Source organism: Canis lupus, chromosome 5 (assembly GCF_048164855.1).
Source record: "Canis lupus baileyi chromosome 5, mCanLup2.hap1, whole genome shotgun sequence".
Classification (NCBI taxonomy): Eukaryota; Metazoa; Chordata; class Mammalia; order Carnivora; family Canidae; genus Canis; species Canis lupus.
Genome location: NC_132842.1, coordinates 11,041,162 through 11,062,541, shown reverse-complemented (window position 1 = coordinate 11,062,541; position 21,380 = coordinate 11,041,162). Strand labels below are relative to the sequence as shown.

Genomic DNA, 21,380 nt, shown 5'->3' with positions numbered 1-21,380 from the left:
CTTGCTGAGATGCTGTGTCGCCTATTAGGTAGATAGCTAGGTCCATAATGGAAACAAATGCATGTTTTGGCGAGGTTTGCAGTGCAGAAGAGAGAGGAAAAGAAAGTTCCATTACCTCTAACTCAAGCAGCATGCTGTTATCTCCCTGTTTTAGAGACAGACGTAAAACTTCACGTTTTATGTGTTGTGTTGGGCCCTTGAGTCCTGGAGAATGACACCACAGCATGCAAGAGAGAGCAGCTTTTGTCTCTGAATCTTCCCCCAAAGACCAGTGTGCTGTGCCCTACCTTGGCCCTTCCTTAATATTTTTTCCTGCCTTAATTTCGCCTGTTTATTGCAACTCCTTTCTGCATCTGTACTTCATTTGCTTCACCATATCATTTACAGAAAAACTTATACCTACTTAAATAATAAATGTATCTGTGTCCTGTAAAATGGAATGAAAATTAAAACACCTAATAATGGGGCACCTGGGTGATGACTCAGTCAGTTAAACGCCTGCCCTCGGCTCAGGTCATGATCCTGCAGTCCTGGGATCAAGTACCATGTTGGGCTCCCTGCTCAGTGGGAGTCTGCTTCTCCGTCTCCCTCTGCCCTCCCCCACCCTCATTCGTGCTGTCTCCATCTCTCTCTCAAATAAATAAATAAAATCTTTAAAGAAAAATTAATAAATAAAAATAAAACATCTAAAAAAATAATTTATAAATGCCTGCGTAAGCTGAAATGGAAGCATATTTTAGCTGGCGCTAATGTTCCTTTTCTATAACTATCCTTTAGAATGAATGTAATTGTAAAACTCATTTTTCAGAAATTTGTGATTCAATACAAATCATATAGAGGCCGAATGAAAATTTAGCCTTGCTTCAATCATAAAAAGGCAACTATTATAGGCACTTGAAAATAATGAAGCTACGTTTCTTTCTTTAAAAAAAAAAAAAAAAAAAAGCCTCTATGTTTTAGAATTGGTACTGCTTCAGAATGGCTTCCTGAAAATGCCAGGAACTAACTTAGGAAATATTTTGAGAATGTGAATTTGTAGAAAGGATAAAAAAATATAGATTCCCATAAAGCTAAGTGTTTAGAGGTTTCATGCTTGGACATCATCATTGGCCGTAGCTTCTCTGATGATACTTCAGATCCTTGTACATAGAGAGTCTTCTGTGGAATAGATAATTGTGGCAATATGGCACAGACCTTTTCTTGTGCCAATTTTGTATGATATTGGCTATAAGTCTAGATAGTTTTTTATACACAGGCACGCACACCCCCCCACACACACAAATGCTTGGTTGCTATTAGTCAAAGTAATTCAAGTTAAATGTGGCTTTTAATGGTACTCCTGATTCATCTTAATGGTCTCTAATTCAGTCTTGACATGGAACCCTGAAGACTGGTCTGACTTGCTCACAGAGAGCTTACACAGCCCAGTTTGTTGGCTGCAGTAAGTGAGAGGATGAATGATCCTTTCAGAGAATAGCCCCACGTCTTTGATGTCTTGAAATATAAAGATTATAGTCCAAGAAAGCAAGGTGAAAAGGATGTGACAATATCAGGTGGAAAGAGACAGACTCTGAAAGAAATCTATGAGAAAGCCTGGAATTGTTCATGTTTTCCTCATTAATGTCTTACAATATTAAGCATTTAACTCAACTGCCAAAAGTAGTGTTTTCAAAACCTGATACAGAATTGTTTCATAAAAGGCTTGGGGACCTTCTAGGAAAATGTAGGAGATTAAAATCTTCTCGCACATTTTCATTTTAATATTTAATCTGGATAAAAGACCATAGTTTTAGAAAATCTGTGCTTGTATCTATGAACTCTATAAAATTTTAAAAGCATTAGACACCAGGGGTATTGCCATAAAATCATCCTTTTCCAAATATTCCACTATTCATCTTGTCCGTCTCTGGACATTTTAGTGCTCTTCTTTGGTGTTGCCCAGATGGCCCTCTGCACAAGCAGATAACGCCTTTCCTATGGCCTGCAATGTGAAAGCACCCCTGCAGGTGTACAACACAGTGGCCTTGATGAAAAGTTCAACTCCATTCATTCTACTCAGACCAAGGCTGTGGTGATATCATTGACACTCCTCTTTCTCCCACTCTCCTCAAATCCACGGCATGTCTTGATAGCAGTGCCTTCCCATTTCATCTGGAATCCATCTTTCCAACACTTCCACCTCCTGCGTGTATCACCCTAATGCAGTCCAAGCCACTCATCTCTTATCCAGACAACTGTGATACCTTCCTAATTAGTTTCCCTGTCTCCCCTGGCCCCCTATAGTCTTGATCACACAGGAGCCAGTGCAATCTTTTTGATGTAAGAGAACATCCTTCCTCTGTTCAAAACCCTCTAAACCTTCACTGTACAACATGAAATAAAATTCAGAGTCATTGACATGGTTTGTGGGGAATGCCTGCCCCCTATGCCCTGCTTCCACCACCTCATCTCCTTTGACAATCTTATTTACTCCTCCTGCTCCAGTGACAACCTTTGAATTCTGAAAGATACTGAAAGCATTTAAGTCAAAGCCTTTGCCTGTACCAGTCCTTCTAACTCAGAGTTCTCCTCAAATATCCACATGGCAGGCTCATGACTACCGAAAAGTCCTCTCATCACAGAAATTTCCTGTGACTCCTTCTCTTAAGGAGACCCCCCTGACCCCCTTCTCTCTCTTTCCCACACATTAGTTTCCTCCTTAGCACTTACCACTTCCCAGCATATTCTGCTTTTTACATGTACTTGTTTTCATGTCAATCTCTGCCCTCTAGAATATAGGGTTAATGAGAGAAGGGTCTTTGTCCTGTTCTCTTCTATAATCCCTACAATAATACACGGAAAATATTTAGTTAATATCTAATAGACGAATGAATTCTATTTTATCCAATAGCATTGAGAGTATATATGCCTTTTGGGGAAAGTACTTTTTATGTAGTAGATAATAGTCTCAGAAATTTATTTTCTACTTTATATTTCCACAGTATATCAAGATTTGTAATAGAGATATTTATGGCAGTAGTGGTTTGTCAGACACAGTCCTCAAAAGTCACTGTCCTATGAATAAGTATAACTTAGAAAACTGGCAGCAAGTTAACTGTTTCTCTTAGAAGCAGACAATGATGTCTACCTACCTCAGTTCTCTTTATAAATGGAGTGTTTCACCCTTGCTAACAGTTTACTTGTTGAAGCTTAGAAAAGTCAAGATCATTCTATAGAGTGAAACCACTGAACAGAGGTCTAAAAGAGTCCTTACAGATCATCTACAACTATCTTCCTAAAGGACTGGCCAATTGATGATGGCATTTTTTTTTCAGTGACAGAAAACTGTCTACATTGTTAGCCTACCCATTTTGGCTTTGGATGGATTTTCCTTTGGGTAAATGAGTCTGTGTCTAGGTAACATAGACACATTGGTCTTCATTTTTTGGAATCCAGAGGAAAAAGAATCAACTAGGAAATGAAGAGATATAGAAGAGTGAAAGCAAGATGCAGAAAACGAAACTTTTCTGCTGGAACATTCCTATCTTTCAAGTTTAATTGTACCTAGAAGCAAAGAGATATTTATCTGATTCCATGAAACCTAGGAGGAAGAATCATTCTTCATTTTATGTAGAAATATCCAGAGAAGTTTGTATTTGCTCTTAGGTCTCTGATAGAAAATGTATTGGTTCGTATTGCTGTGTAACGAATCACCCCGAAATGCAGTTCCTTAAAACAACTCTATTTCTTATGTCTCACAAGATATCTATGGATCAACTTGCCAGTTCTATTGATCTGATTTAGACTCAGCTGATCTCAACAGAGCTTATTCATGTGCCAGCTGTTAGCTGGTGGATTGGCTAGAGGCTAGCTGGTCAAAGATGACCTCTGCTGGAAAGGAAACATTTCTCCCTGTGCCTCTCTTATATTTTCAGCAGACCAACAGCATACATTCTCATGGAAGGTCTGAAGGCACAAAAACATGTGACCTGAGAAATAAACTCTTGTATAAAAATAAAATATTTGGGATCCCTGGGTGGCTCAGCGGTTTAGCGCCTGCCTTCAGACTAGGACATGATCCTGGAGTCCCGGGATCAGGCTCCCTGCATGGAGCCTGCTTCTCCCTCTGCCTGTGTCTCTGCCTCTTTCTCTCTCTCTCTCTCTCTATGTGTGTGTGTTTCTTGTGAATAAATAAATTAAATCTTAAAAAAATAAAAATAATAAAATAAAATAAATAAAATAAAATAAAATAAAATAAAATAAAATAAAATAAAATATCCATGGCAGTATAAGAGGTTTTTCCAATTAATAGCAATGCAGACTCAAGTTCTGCTTTGGGTAAGGGAAAAGAAGAAACACAATCGCTTACTACAGAATTATCAGTAAAATATTTCTCCATCTTGCAGAGGAAATTTGCAGTCACAGATGTTGGAGAATGAGGGAAGTGACAAATACAAGTTAGCAAAGCTTTCTTACTCTTGATCAGGCATGTATTAATAATGCTATTTAGCAATTGTGAGTTTGTCTTACTAGGATATATAAAATATAACTAGAACTGCAAATATTGTTAATGTTTTTTCTAATTTCTTGTCTTCTTTAATTATAAATCTGTTGGGATGCCCAAGTGGCTCAGCAGATGAGCGCTTGCCTTCAGCTCAGGGCATTATCCTGGGCCTGGGGATCGAGTCCCGCATCGGCCTCCCTCGGAGGAGCTCACATTTTCCTATGCCCATGTCTCTGCTTCTCTCTGTGGATCTCTCATGAATAAATAAATAAAATCTTAAAAAAAATATAATAGTAATTATAAATTTGCCTATATATGTTGGCAAATTGAGTTTAAATAAAAATTTTTTTTAAAAGAGGCTAATCAAGCCCTGGCAAATTAAAAAAAAAAAAAGATTTTTGTTTATTTGCAAGAGAGAGAACACAAGTGGGGAGAGGGGCAGAAGGAGAGGGAAAAGTAGGCTCCCTGCTGAGAGGGAAGCCTGAAAGTGGGCGGGGGGGTGGGGGTTGGATCCCAGGACACCAAGATCGTGACCCCAGCCAAAGGCAGGTATTTAACCAACTGAGACACACCCAGGCACCCATATAAGTCTGCCTTAACTATAAATTACACTTATATTAGCATTTCTTCCTCAACATTGTGCATAAAACTGGGTAATAGTGTAATGTCCACTAAGAAAAGGAATTACATATATCGATACTGAGTGTGGCTTAGTGATCACTAAATAAAGTATATCAAAGCTTCATTTAGTAAATAACTTTTAGGAACAAAAATGTTGGCTTTGTTTTGTTTCTGCTGTACAAATATCAGAATACTTCTTTGAGTGTGAGCCAGTCTCAGGGCTCAGTTTCACGACCCTGAGATCATGACCTGAGCAGAAATCAAGAGTCAGAGGCTTACCTGACTGAGCCACCCAGGCCACCAATAAGAATAATTCTTAACGCTGATTAAAAACTGGATATGCTGATATAAAATCAGCAATACCTTAACATTGTTTATGACCTGACTAATATAGTACAAGGAGTACAAATGTCATCTCCCATTTACTTGTTTTGAGATAATTCCATAAGTTTCAGATACATTAAAATTTCCTCTTAATTGGTTAATTTTAACAAAATAGCCCTGTCATAATTTCATGATGTCATGGACGAAAATAAGTCATACAGCCCTTGTTATAACTTCTCTCCCGGTTATTCTCCTTGCTTCTCATTGCTATGCTGTTTATTATGGTTTATACAACAAGGTCTAATCTAATATGTTCTTTAATGAATTATCCACAGATGGCCCACAGTCTGCTTATTTCACCTTAAGATTTGTTGGTACATTTATCTTTCCCTTGTTGTTTCTTGTCCTTTTATTTATTGCAGATGGTTTCATGCCCATTTTTATATCTATAAAAAATGGTAATAAAGATGGTAATCATATCTCCAGTGTTTCTTCTCGAAATCTAGAATAATTGGCTCTAAGAGTTTGTCTCATTTGTAACTATTTCATATATTCTCAACGTGTTTTAGTTTTTTTAAACTGTAAATGTTGGGCACCTGGGTGGCTCAGTGGTTGAGCATCTACCTTTGGCTCAGGTTGCGATCCTGAAGTCCTAGAATCAAGTCCCACATCTGGATCTTATGGGGAGTCTGCTTCTCCCTCTGCCTATATCTTTGCCTCTCTCTGTCTTTCATTAATAAATAAATAAAATCTTTTAAAGAATAAAGTAAACTGTAAATGTTAAAAATGTTTGTCATATTCAGATTTGGGTTCCACTGAGGCTTAAATTTAGGAGATGTGACCTGAAGATGACCATAATAATTCATAAGTTTTCCATATAGGTTTCACCAGAATAGTGAAGCTCAGCATCCATTAACACTTGCCAAGTTTCTCTATCTACTAATCAACGACAGTATTGTTAAATATATATTTAGCAGTGTGCTTATTTGTCTTTCTCTAGGTTTTAGATCTGTAAGGATCTAAACAAGGATTGTAAACAAGGATTTAAAAAAAAAACTTTTTTTGCAGAAACAAATGGTACAAGAAGAGTCCCTATTCCTGAAATGACAGCCAGGACTAAATGTATTCGTGGTGTACCTATATGTGTGAGGAGTTTTCAGCATTCAGCATCAGTTAGATTCTTTGAGAATCTGTTTACTTTCATCCTCAAACAGCTGTCTGTAGGACTGGGAACTCTGTTGTTGCTTTAACCCATCAGAAGCACTAAACAGATGTAATGTTTTGGTATTGTATGTCTGTCTTCTCTAGTATTTCCCATTCTCTCTCTCCCTGGTTCTTCATCTCCATCACCTGATTTTATTCAGTCAATGGAATGATCACGCTTCCCACCCCCAACCCTAAATGAAATTCAAATCTCACCATTACAATCTGCTTTTTCTCTTTCAGATTCCCGTCTTGGTCACACAGATAAGTTCAACCAATCACCCAGTGAAAGTGGGGCTGTCTGATGCATTTGTCGTAGTCCACAGGATCCAGCAAATTCCCAGTATGTAGAAGAAGGGTAATTGCAAAATCTGAGCCTGCTGTGGGGGTAAATTTAAAGGTGATTGATTTCAGCCAGTTGTGATAGTTTGAACAACAGAATCACTTAACTGAATGGTGCTTGTAAATTATATTATTTGGTTTATAACTCTTATTGATGTTTGCTATCTCTCTGTTACTCCTCAACTAATAATTTAGGTAAAGAGAAATTAAACAGCCAAGCCAACAATGTGTAATTTGGGTTTCTTTGGGATACTTAGCTTGGTTGCACAGATGTATTTCTTTCATTAATAAGAAGAACATAAAGGAATGACAGATTATTCAACTGATAGGTGCATGAATTTTATTTGTTTAGATTAAATTTATTAGCAAGAAAAGCAGCTTTGTGCCATTTTTATGTCTATTGTGTTTGTATAAGATTCTACAGGAAGGTGAAAGAGAAAGTATAAATTGAAGTAATAAATAAAAATTTCAGTGGAACTTTACCAGAGAAGATACATAATTTTTTTATTAAAGCATTTTTACTTATCTAGTCTAGTTTGCATTTGTGGAATAAAAGCATATGTGTTACTTGGGCAGCTGTTTGTCACATTAGAAATTCAGAATATTAAAAATTCATCATATTAGAAATTCAAAAACCACTGTTAGTAGTAGTTTTGATCATGTATACAGGCATCATTTGAAAATTTCTGTATTTTAAACCTCTATCTCAAGAAGAGTCCTGAGGGATACTTGGGTGTGTGAGTACTGAAGATGTTCATTTGTGTCCTAGACATGCTTATTTAAAGCAAGAGATGATAATAAAATACATCTCAAGATTAGATCATCTCTTTCCCTTTTTCGTTCAAAGTCCTTCTTATATTTCACTATACGGGTAGACCTAATTTATCACATGTGTATGTTTGGTCTTCCCTTGAACTAATTCTATTTAATTATGCCATCTCTCAAATACAGAAGGCAAATGGAGTGTAAATTATTTAGACTTTTAAAATTGTTAGAATTTTTGGATTGGCTGCAAATGTAATAGGGGTTACCTTACCACGGCAATTTAGAATGATGCTTCTATGTGGTAGTAATGCTTCGTGAAGGCCGTTAATCTTCCACGGCAGTTTCTCTTTATTAGCTGAGAATTACTGGGAAGTAACATTCAAGGGAACTGTTAAATCAAGGCAGATTTTCCAGAAATGAAATTAGACAGTGAACAAAGCAAGGATGTACTAGTGTATGCAGGCACATAATGACATCCTCTTAAATAAGAGGCTGTGTCCTGGGAGAGCCAAGTTGATTCCTGTTTGAGGACAAGTATTTTTCACATTCCTTCTTTCAGGATGTAAAATCAAGCATGACTTGAGTCAATTATAACGCAAGTAAAACTCGAGTTTTAGTTTATTTGTGGGTACTTTTCTTCCGAGAAAGAACATTATTTGCAGCTTCCTCAAAAGACATCTTGATCTACATTGATGTTCTGCCATATTATTGTTTGGACAAAAAGACCCACCCAAGTACAAAAGAAAAAAATTTTTACAAATGTATTTTAATATGCAAGTATTGTCTCAGAACCCAGGCATGGTAAAATTGTACTTAGTCTGTAGAGCCCAAATTACAATTTTGCATCCCTTGTTATAATGCAGTAGAGTAACTATTATGTCCTGAGGAAAAATAACTTTCCCAAATATAAATTTTATAAAGTAAATTGGCAAATACCATATGAATTTTGGGAACAGATTGTGTCTAACGTTGAGACTCAGCATGCATCTCCAAAAATTCCACAAGAGTCAAGTTTAGGGAAAAGCTTCTCAGGCGAGCTGCATCCCAGAATCCCATTCCCATGCCCTGTTTCTCTCACTGTTCTATCCGGAGAAAATTATCCAAGAAAGAATGGAAGTTCTGAGTTTCTAATCCACTCATCCCTGCCTTTAAATGGAACCACATTTCAGCAAGAAAATTGGAATTGATGTGTTCTATTAAAAGTCTTTTGGGGAACAGAAAAATTTAAATCTCCTTAAACATCTGTTCCCACATTTATAAGGTATAAGTAATAGTATCTGTTACATGAGCTTCTCTATAGAAGGAGAGATATGGTCCCATTGTATTCTCAACCTAAAAGAAAGAAAGAAAGAAAGAAAGAAAGAAAGAAAGAAAGAAAGAAAGAAAGAAAGAAAGAAAGAGAAAGAAAGAAGAAGAAAGAAAGAAAGAAAGAAAGAAAGAAAGAAAGAAAGAAAGAAAGAGAAAGAAAGAAAGAAAGAAGAAAGAAAAAAGAAGAAAGAAAAAAGAAAGAAAGAAAGAAAGAAGAAAGAAAGAAAGAAAGAAAGAAAGAAAGAAAGAAAGAAAGAAAGAAAGAAAGAAAGAAAGAAAGAAGGAAGGAAGGAAGGAAGGAAGCATACTTATTTAGGCCAGAGATTAAGCTAGCCCAAGATTAGCATGGTATAAATTATATACAACTATTACTTTTTCCTGAGACATATAAGATGATTGCTAGAAAAAAAAAAAAAAGATTCCTAGAGATCTGTATGTTACCTATTTGTGCAATCAGAATTTAGATAAATATTTAAATCATTTTCAAAATTCTGCTGTCTTGTTTAACAACCCTCATTATTAGGAGTCACCCTCACAGGGAATTTAAGCCATTCATCTCTGTTTCCCCTTTTTCTTCTCTGGAGTGAATTTAGGGAAAAACTGATCATTATCCTAAGTAATGAGTGGTTTCATTTCTTCTCTATTGCAAGGTACATTACATAGGACCCTGTTCTCATAAGATCAACTTTCTGTTCTTTTCATCATTTTGGTTACACGAGTTATAGAGCCTAGATCCTCAGCTTAATCTACCCATGGCAAATGGTAATGCAGACTGTAATCTTGAGAATATTTTTTCCCAGTGGAACCGTTATATAGTTGCTATACTATTCTTATCAGTTGGTGAAGGGTTGATAAAGCACTTGAAAAGCTGATAGGTAGGTTTAATTTGTTTATTGTAACGATTTCTCCCTTGTCTTTCATCATAATATTAACAACAAAAAACTTGCTCTTCAGTTTTTTAAAGGCTTCCAGATAGCAAATGAGTTCAATGTAACTTTCAAGCATAGTTTATTACTCTAGTCTTTACTTTTCAAAAGAGATCAGGTGATCTGAGAGTTTAAAATATCAAAGGGAATTCGGTATTGTTAGTAAATTAATAAACAGTTCTAAGGTTACAAAGGAAATTCCTTTGCTCCTTCCAAAAAAGAAAAAGAAAAAAAACCCTGATGAAATTAACCCTTATATCTAAAAAAATAAAATAAAAGATAAAAATTAGTTAGCAGTCCAGAAAGTATAAGGGATACCATGGTAGGGATACTAATCATGAGACCTTGAGAATTTTATTTAATTCCTATAACTTTACATACAAAATGGTCATCTTAATACCAAAGATGCAATGGGTATATAGCATGCAGTGCATGGCACCAATTAAGCACCGTGTTTGTGTCCATATTAATTGTTGCTTCATCATCAGCATTGTCACTTTAAAAAGACAATGGTGCTAAGATGTGTACACCCAGAACAAGGGCTCATGAGAGTGAGTCCACAGGAGATTTCTACCAGAATACACCTCGATGCTCTCTTTCTCTGAAACTTATTCTTTCTGTCATTTGTGTTTTGTGTGTCTTGGTGTGTCTGTCTATGTGTACATATGTCTCTGTATTACCTTCTGTTTTTCATAAAACAGTTTGTAGAATTTTAGAAACAAAAAGAACACAGATATCTACTGATCCAGCCTCCACAGGTACAGATGTGATAGTCCACGTACAATGACTTCAGTTATTCATTACAGAAATCCAGATGTAAAAACATACTTGTGATTATAAGCATAGTGCCTATCAATTCCGAGAAATTTGTTAAATAACATAGAATGTAAAGAAGAAAATTTAAATGGTTTGTAAATCTACCACAGAGAGATAACAATTAATGTTTCCCCCTATGTGCATCCAAGCTTTAGTTTATAGGATATACTATAAAGTATAAATATATACTTTTTGTACTTTATAGTATGCAAACACGTGCCCATTAAGAAAACTGACAATATTTTTGTCACCTATTTTTCTCTTAACAAAGATAGCACATTTTTTTTTCCTGCACTGCAGGAAATACCTAGCATGTGGCCATTAATAGTTTCAACAAATTCCTTTGTTTCATAATTCATGCGACCTGTCTGAACACTGGTTTGTCATGTTGGTTGCTTTTCATATTAATTACCTAAAACAGTGCTGAACATCTTTGTTTTAAATGTTGACACAACTCTTTAGAAATGAATATGTGGCCATTGACTGTTAATAGTTTTTTTATGTACTTTGTCAAATTGCTGTCTATAAAGGTTGTACCAATTTACTTCCCTACCAGCTTTTTATTAGTTATCCCATTTTGCCAGATGCTCCCAGACACTATTATCATTTTTAAACCGTGTAAATTTGATAAGCAAAACATGATATTTCATTGTGGCTTTAATATTCTTTTGATTACCAGAAAGTCTTCACATTGTCATGTATTTGTAGGTCATGTGTAATTTCCATAATTTCTCGCTAAATAGCTTTATTAAGTAATTCTCAGCCTCGGCTTGCATCCTTCCACGTTCTTTTACACAGTGTGCAGAGGTCTTCCCGGATAAATGTATGGCTCTCACTACTACCATTCATACTTGTTTGTTTCTCTCTGCTCCAATTTAACACTCTGTATTTCCATCTGAATCTCTAGGGTGCTGACCTTCTCCGTCGCTCCTCGCCTTTTCTCCACCTTCTGAGCTTAAAAAGCATAACATTTCCAGCAAAGAAAACCCAGAAAATCCACTCTTGCCTTCATGGTTCTTTTATCTGGAAATGCAAAGCAAGGCCATTTTAGCAATGTGAAAGTTAGTTTTACGCACATGCAGAATTCTTGTCCAAAAAAAACCAAGCTGGAAAGCTGCTGACCTAACTTGAAATGGCTCTTCTACAAATTAACGATAACAGCTATTTCTGAACCCTTTAGAATACTCCATCTTATTCTTCTCTCCAGCAGTCCATTATCTGCTTCTTTCTTAACATCAATTCCTTTCTCATCAACATCTGCAGTTTTCAGTTTATTGACATTGTTCGTAATACAACAATTTGTTGCCCTGGATTTGTTGGTCATTATTATAAGAAACGTCAGAATTTTCAAAGATAAAACTCACAACTAATTTGGAGAGTAAATATATTTTAAAAGATACTTAGAGGTTCAGTGAACTCTTTGAGGAACGTCATATATGGTTTGTCATATGTGGTGTCCTTAGAAACTTTACAGACCAGGCAGCAATTTTTCAAAGAACTCAACCAAACTTATGTTTACAGACTGAAAAAAAGAAGAAGAACCTTAACAAACAAAAAAGATTTTTTTTTTTTACTCTGCTAAGTGTATTAAGCTTTAATTCTCAAAAAGCATAATAGCATAGGCCAGTACTGTCTAATGGGACTTTCTGCACTGATAAAATATTCTAAATCTGAGCCGTTTAGTATTGGTCTCACTAGCTGCATGTGGCTGGTAGCCCTTGAAATGTGGCTAGTGACATTTGGGAATTGAATTTTTACTTTTATTTCATTAATTAATTTTAAGTTAGAGATATACATGTGACCAGTGGTTACCATATTGGAAAGGGCAAGAATAGACCACATATGCATATTTAAATAAAATAAATATTAAATTTCAGGTATAATATTTATAGAACATACATTTTTCTTCTTCTTTGCCTTTCAAAAAGCCTTAGAATTTTAGATGTGATTAAATAATACATTTTCTAATATAAGCATTCCATTATAACTGATTCTCCCCAAATAAACCAATTTGTAATTTTGATTCACTGGTAGGACACCTCCATTATAATTACGTAGCAAACAATAATTTAAAACAAACAAACAAAAAAGAATTTGACAAACTATGGAGAAAATGAATAGTCTTGGAAAAACTGAAGGTATTTTTTTCTTTCATAACCCAATTAAAGCTCTTTTAGAATACTGAGCTTCTCCTGTTATTTTAGTTATCAGGGTCTTTTCATTCATTTAAGGACACACATTACAAATCCTTTAGTAAATTGGGTCATCTTACCTTCTTGGTCTTCAAAATGGAAAGCACTTCAAAATTATTCATTTTACAGAAGATAAAGTTGCATCTCTTTCCAGCTTAGCTTCCTCACATGCTTTAGTTCCTACATGCATTTGCCCACTCAAGGCTCAACAACAAAAATAAATAGAAATCATGACATTCTCCCCATAAAATATCCGCTCATAAAACTCTTTCAGGATAGAAGGCATTATGCAAAATGATGTTCTATTGTTTAATACAGACATTTCAAACATACCCCATTTGATGATTTTGATTTTTTAAAAAGAAGCAAATGTTTAAGACTTTTCTGGATATTACAGATCACTGATGACTTATATCTAACATATTTCAGAATATTTTTTTAGAATTTCTATGAACGAAAAAGAATTCCTTCTGGGACCTATGACTAAATTGCTTTTTTTAATCTTTTTTTTATTCATTGACTTTTTATCCTATACCAATATGAGATAAAGTAAAATTTTACCAATATAGAGTGTGTCTCTTATTTAATAATTTATTTCAATATAACATACTAAAAGTCACAGAAAGGACTTCAATACATATTAAAAATTCAAGACATTTTAATATTTATATGTTTAATAAATATCTATTGAGTACCTATTAGGCTAGGTTTTATTGATCTAAGGAAGAGAAACCCAACCTAATGTACTTTTATTTTACCCAATATAGTGAATCATCTTTGCAGTGCTTACCTTACTGGGGAAAGCACAGAAAAGTAGCCAAAACAGTTCTCCAAAATAATCTAAGTAGAAATCTAATTTTTCTATCAAAGCCTATCTGCCTTTTTTAATTTTAAATTAGAGCCTCAGAGATTCGATATTCCACTTTTCTCTCTCAATTTTGCCTTTGAATTTATACTTTCCTCTGCCTTAATTTTTCTTAATTTTTCCCTATTACACAATGAATATTTCTATTTTAATTTATACTTCCCTACTACACAGATAATATTTTTATTTTTAATAATACTGATTGGATACCTTTTCAAACATACCCACATGTTAATTTTTCCAGTTGGATTTTTTATAGAAAGTTTAGTTTCTTGGAGATGTTGGGAGTTTTTCTTATACAAGTACCAAACAATTGCATGATTTAGCACTAAAAGCTTTTTTAAAACTTGATTTTAAAATACAGAAATCTTACTGCATCTCACCCAATTTTTTTAAGAAAGTCACAATTTTCTTTTCTCTCAGATTAAAACAGAGATAATCATGATATTGCCAATGTACATTACAAATGCTCCCAAAAAGTCACAGAAATAAAGTGGTATATTCCCCTGGGGGGAAGCACCATCTTCAGAGGAACATTCCCTAGATCAATGGGAACCTTGATGTTAGGCCTGAAGTCCCCATGTCACACCAGCCCACTAAGATACTGCTTGACCAGTTACTGTCCCAGTGTTCGTTCTGGCTCTCTTCTTGAGCAGAGGGTTTACTGAAGGAAATCAGTACATGCATTTTGTTTAAGCTGTTAGTAAATATACATGGATGGAGGTGAAAAGTGAAGATTGGTTTTAGATGACGTTTCTGATTTTCTTTAGGCATGCTCAAATAACTCATGAAATCTGACCATTGCAATTGGGATTTTAGTAGTTTCCTGGAACTTTACAAGCAGTGAGGGAATGATGAGAAGAAAATCAAGAGGTTCATATTAGTACTTCATTTTTCTCTGAATTTTGTTGCCTCATCCAAAATGAATTACATTATTATTTAATAGGATTAGAATACAGAAGGAATAAAAAAATGTTTGAAACAAAAGCATCTTCTGTTGGTAGCTGCTTGATATAACAATGCCAACCAGCTATTTCTGTTGATGAATTACAGTTTGTAATTCACTGTTATAATGCTCGGTCTCTTTTATTTTCTCATGTCCTCATGCCAGATATGAACTCTTAATTATGCAATACATTTACTATTTAATTAAAGAGTTCTCAGTGAATGGTGCTGTGTGTGGTGGGCTCAATTGGAACTCAGAAAAAAAAAAAAACATTTGGGACCAATCATTAAGCATTGGCAATGCATCGGTGAGGCAATGTTAGCAAATCTTTTACTTGACAGTTTAGACAATATTACAATATTTATATAAATGGAAGAATCTGCCAATTTAGGAAATTACTCATACATTCTCTATGTGAATGTTAGCTTTAAAGACAGGCAAATAAACTAGATCATGGCTAATAATGCCACAGGGTACTCATTAAACTGTGTTCATTTCGGCCAGAGCGAATATTGATTGGAGAGGATTCCTGGTGTTTCCATATGATCACTCTGTTCCCTCCTGTTAATTTTGCTCAGAATTTCTAAAAGATGCAATTCATTAGTCATACTTTGAATCATGTCACCTTAAGATTTTGGATACTAAACTTTATTCTCTATGTATTAGTCTACTCAGAGATTTTGTTTCTTTTTTTATTATTTTTAAAAGCCCCTAATGGGTATTATAGTTGAACTTGGTTTAGTGAAGTTGTAAGAAAACAGTTAAAGCTGTTTCAGCACTACTAAGACTGAATGTTTGGTACAGCATTATTTTGGCTGACTTTCTAAAGAAGACACATGATCTAAATACATTTCTGGAATCTAATGAAAGCTTCTAATATTGGCAGGAGCTACCAGTAAATACATTCCTAATTACTTGTTTCTGACAGGGTATCTCTGAAATACAACAAAAATGACCATTTGGAAGCTGTCATTAATTGGCAGGTCATCAAACAAAAATCTTTCTCATTAATTTTAGTTTTGCTAAACTCATTTTCTCCCTATAGTTAGAGGGGTCTTGAGCAGGTGATAGAACTAGCATAGCAAGAAAGTTCACTTTCCTTTGACCCCATATGCATAATCAATAATTCACTTTCAGAGGCTCACAGTCATTATGTCAATAGTTTGAGATTAGGAACTTATAATATGAAGAGAAAATTAGTATTTTAAGCACCTCTGAATCTGATAGATACTGAGTGAATTGAGTATGAAAGAGACTCAGAAACCCCCAAACCAGTGATCTCATGACAAAGCCATATTATTTACTTATTTCCAAAAACTAAATTATTTAATAAAATACAAGGGAAAGCAGTATATAGGTAAATGTATTATTTAGACAAAGCAGAAGCCAGGTAATCTTTTTATGTGCTTTAAAATTAAAACTTTAAAAAAAATGCCTCAAGAACCCTTATAAATACGGTGAAATTAGCATTTTCTCTAATATTTACTAACGTTTACACCTTGAAAATTATATATGCATCTTTCCCTTACACCGAAAAGAAGTGAGTCGGATTATGGTTCTTAAGCAGTCTTTTCCAATCTGATAAACCTGAAGGTACATTCAGCATATGGATTTTAGAATTTCTATGAGCCCCCAAAAAGTTCATTTTGGGCTACCTCTCCTTCCTCTTCCACAGTAGAATTTCATGGTGAATAATCAGAAATGAGTGAAAAGATATGAGTGGATAAAAGTAGAAATACGTATAAGTAATGTTTGACTTTGCTCCTGGGTATGTAGATATATCTACATTTCCTGAACACTTATTTTTTTTTTAAATTTTTATTTATTTATGATAGTCACAGAGAGAGAGAGAGGCAGAGACACAGGCAGAGGGAGAAGCAGGCTCCATGCACCGGGAGCCCGATGTGGGATTCGATTCCGGGTCTCCAGGATCATGCCCTGGGCCAAAGGCAGGCGCCAAACCACTGCGCCACCCAGGGATCCCCATTTCCTGAACACTTATAATAAAAGACAGCTCACTATCTCCTGGACACCATATTCCTGAGCCATGTCCTAGAGAAGATCACTGTTGAGTCAATTGATTTTAGTCAAAATTTAACTGTCTTGAAGCAAAAGTGGAAAACATATTCCTGGAAGCCTGATTTCAGAGTCTTAGTGTGATTTCAGTGAGTTTAGGCCTGTAGAAATAGACTAATACATGCAGCATATAACCAGCATGATGTATAGTTGCCATATTGAACATGTATTGAGCACCTGCATTTGAAAGGGATTGTTCTAACCAATTTACATTTTTTTAAAGATTTTATTTATTTATTCATAGACACAGAGAGAGAGGGGCAGAGACACAGACAGAGGGAGAAGCAGGCTCCATGCAGGGAGCCCGATGTGGGACTCGATCCCGGGTCTCCAGGATCACACCTCAGGCTGCAAGCGCGACAAACCACTGGGCCACCGGGGCTGTCCCAATTTACATTTATTATCTCATTTTTTTTGTCTTTTTTTAAATTTATTTTTTATTGGTGTTCAATTTACTAACATACAGAATAACCCCCAGTGCCGTCACCCATTCACTCCCACCCCCCGCCCTCCTCCCCTTCTACCAACCCTAGTTCGTTTCCCAGAGTTAGCAGTCTTTACGTTCTGTCTCCCTTTCTGATATTTCCCACACATTTCTTCTCCCTTCCCTTATATTCCCTTTCACTATTATTTATATTCCCCAAATGAATGAGAACATATAATGTTTGTCCTTCTCCGACTGACTTACTTCACTCAGCATAATACCCTGCAGTTCCATCCACGTTGAAGCAAATGGTGGGTATTTGTCTTTTCTAATGGCTGAGTAATATTCCATTGTATACATAGACCACATCTTCTTTATCCATTCATCTTTCGTTGGACATCGAGGCTCCTTCCACAGTTTGGCTATCGTGGCCATCGCTGTCAAAACAACTCAATGGTATAGATACTATTATCTCTGTTTTATGGATGAGGGAACAATATACAGAGAGGCTAACAAAGGAGCCCAGGGTCACACAGATATCAAGCAGAAACACTGCGGTGTGAACCACACAAGACTGTTCAAGAGCATGTACTATCAACCACTATGACATAGGACTTCCCAATATTTGATACATATTTTTTCAATAGACATATAGCGTCCCAAATAATTCCTGATAGAAATGATAATATTCAAGAAATGCCTTCCTGTCATCACAGACATTTCAAGAGCTAAATAAAATGCTGCTAACATTACTTTTCCATTACAATTCACCAAACTCAGGCAAGCTTATTAGCATAAGGCTCAAGTCTTTCTTTAATAGGAAATTTTAAATATATTTCATCAACAGTCTTTTTTTTTAATTTTTTTAATTTTTTTATTTATTTATGATAGTCACAGAGAGAGAGAGAGAGGCAGAGACACAGGCAGAGGGAGAAGCAGGCTCCATGCACTGGGAGCCCGACGTGGGATTCGATTCCGGGTCTCCAGGATCACGCCCTGGGCCAAAGGCAGGCGCTAAACCGCTGCGCCACCCAGGGATCCCAACAGTCTTGATTATAATAAAATCTTTTCCATGTTTATCTGATATTTAATTATTAAAGTTTGTGTCAAAGTCTCCCACCTAGCCTATTCCTCAGGGATACTGTTGAATTTGCTGATGAATGATTATAAATTCGTTCATGTAATATAAGCACTAATTATCAAACCTTCCTCAGATATGATACTGTATATTTAATAAATAGCAGTACTAAATTTTTAAGATGGCTTAAGTACTGTTTTTCTTTTATTAAAGAAATTTTATTCTAAATCTTTAAAGCAATCAAACTCATATTCTGGTAAAAAGTAACTTTATTTACTAAGCTGTGAATTTTTTTTTTTAGGCTGTGAAACATTTTTAATGGCTACTCATTCTTAAAGGACTCACTTTAGCTTTAGTTTTAAAGAAGTGGTGTCATCTTACCTTCTTTATTTTATGTGAGACTCTTTCAAAACATATAAATCTGTTAAGAAAATGTCTTCAGTATATCCTGGGTAACAATGGATTGGAGCCCTGCTAGCAAAGTGCGATATCTGAGACCATAATCAACATTTCAACTTCATTGATTAAAAAAAGCCTTCTGGGTATATCAGCACATGATTTTCAGGGTTTTTTTAATGATCTCTTCACAGGGATTATTTTAAATCTTCATTTTAAAACCAGCATAAGTGAAAAGTGTATCATTCTACATCACTATCAGATGATGTTTTATAGGTGCAGAAATCTTGAAAGATGTTTTTTTCTTCTTTTTGTTTTTACAGATGTCCGAAGAAGAACAATTTATGAATACCACCGAGTAGAGCTACAAATGTCAAAAATTACCAATATTTCAGCTGTGGAGATGACCCCATTACCTAGTAAGTTACCTTGTGAACAGAGCTAGGTGGGAAAGTCTAATGATCTGGTCTGTTGATACCTAAGTATCTTGATCCTGTGTGTATATGGAGGTAGGTGGGTGATTTTTAATTATGGTTGAGGAGTCTTTCTTTTTTTTTAATTTCTCTTCATGCTTCCAATGAGTCTTGATAAACCTATTCTGTCTTGTTTCCTAGCATGTCTCCAGTTTAATGGCTGTGGCCCCTGTGTATCCTCTCAGATTGGCTTCAACTGCAGTTGGTGTAGTAAACTTCAAAGGTAAAAAAGAGTAATACAGAAAATTTAAAAATCTTACAGAGACTTGTTGCTTCTAATTTTTCCATTGAATTCTAGAGGTGTCAGGTTTATCAATTAGAAATATATGAACAAATGTATACATGTAAAAGAAAAAAAACATGATCAAAAGGCAAAAAAAAATGCTTAGGATTTTTAGGTATTTTAGTGTTTTCCTTTGATCACTCAAAATTATCAAGAACCTTCAGAGTCAAAAAACTAATTATCTGATATACAGGTATGATCACCATGAGGCTTAAACTAGATGGTGACTGTGATTGATGAGTCTGTAAATTGAAGCTCTTGGTCTATATTCTTCAGAAAACATGGTATGACATGTCATCACTATAATAAGGACAGTTTATCCATGATCACATGTACATTCTTAGTAAGTTCCAGTGGATATCTCAAAGATTACTAGTGAAATTTAGAGATGTGGTCTATAGTTAGGAAATAAAGTGATACTAACTGGCTCCCATGTAAATAGAATGCATGGTCTGATTTTTCACAGATGGCAAAGAGGAGCTTTTAGTCCCTAGAGATTTTCAGAGAATAAATGAACATTTGTTAGAAATACGGAGCAAAGACTTTTACATGTGTTTTGTTATTTACTCAACCATTTTGTGCATCAATTATGTGCCAAACACTGGGAAAGCAACAGCAAATAATATAGGTGTGGTTCCTGCCCCCCCTCCCCATAGCATTTACTGTGTCTTGGGAATAAGTCCCCTTCCACCTTCAGAGTCTATGAAAAGTTCTTCCCCCAGGTAAAGAACAGAGTCTTCAGGCTTTTCATCTGTGCATGTTGCATCAGAGCTTCCTGTTGTAAAACAGCGTCTGTCTTATCATCTTGCTGCAGCATTTGCTCTGATGATAGAGGCATGTTCGGGAATACTTTAAAAGTTATTGAAGTATAAAGAATAGAATGCCAATACCTTGATAACAAGCTTTAGGAAACATGTTTAACTTGCTAACTTTGTGGCAACCAGTACAGTATTGTGGATAGAACAATATTATTTATTATAACCTTTGTTCTGTTTTCAGTACAACCTGTTCCAATCATTTCCTTTGTGCAATGAATATCAAATAATGAAAAAGTGAGCGGGAGATTAACATTCTTAAAAGGAGATTTAAACTTAACTGTATCTCCAGAATGGAAAGAACTGCCTTAAAATTAATAGTTTGTGCTTGTTTATATTCATATATTGTTGACATTCCATAAAAGTTACATGCATATTGGAAGTTATTCAAAATCTGTTTAGATAACAGCCAAAATACACCCAAGAGATGACACTTTAATATGTATAGTTAAGTAATACTGAGCTCACACATGAAAAACTCCTCCCAAAAATTAGTGAAAGGCCCTGGCTTGAGGTGTGCACCTAATTCAAGTTCTGGTCACCTACTTTGAGAAGTCTCCCTAAACCTATTATGTGAAGTCTATGTGAGGTGCCCAACCCCTGTGTTTCTTGAACATCCTGGGCAAAACTCCAGCATCAGCAGATACCATAGGTCTTATGGACACTTGTTCTTGTGTCTGTCTCCTTTGCTAGCTGTGGCTTTATTGAAGGTGAGTGGTCTTTATATCTCCAGAACCTAAGAATGTACCTGATAATGCAGAAAAATGATGAATGAATGAAAGATCATTAGGTTCCGAGTGAAGGAATCGTGATTAGATTTGTCTGGGAATGGTTTCTGAGGATGAGAGACTTTCAGTGCTGAAGCTAGGAGAGTCAAGGAATACCAGTAGAGTTAGCCACCCTAGCCAGATTACTATTAGGACAATTCTCGACTGAAATTGTCGAGATTATTGTAAATGAAGGTTTAGGACAGTAGTCTAGAAACCTATCTTCCACCAAATATATAAATACTCACATATTTATATATATAAATATTATAAATAT

At 35.4% G+C, this 21,380-nt stretch overlaps 1 protein-coding gene across 3 annotated transcripts in view; it reads left to right on the top strand.

The window, feature by feature from the left end:
* The window catches only part of PLXDC2 (plexin domain containing 2), a 510,688-nt gene that overhangs the window by 380,969 nt on the left and 108,339 nt on the right, over positions 1-21,380 (top strand). For all 3 annotated transcript variants that reach the window (XM_072825456.1, XM_072825454.1, XM_072825455.1), the window contains 3 exons: positions 6,875-6,974; positions 19,089-19,184; positions 19,380-19,461. In XM_072825456.1, the coding sequence (XP_072681557.1) occupies positions 6,875-6,974; positions 19,089-19,184; positions 19,380-19,461 (278 nt within the window). The remainder of the gene's footprint in view (positions 1-6,874; positions 6,975-19,088; positions 19,185-19,379; positions 19,462-21,380) is intronic.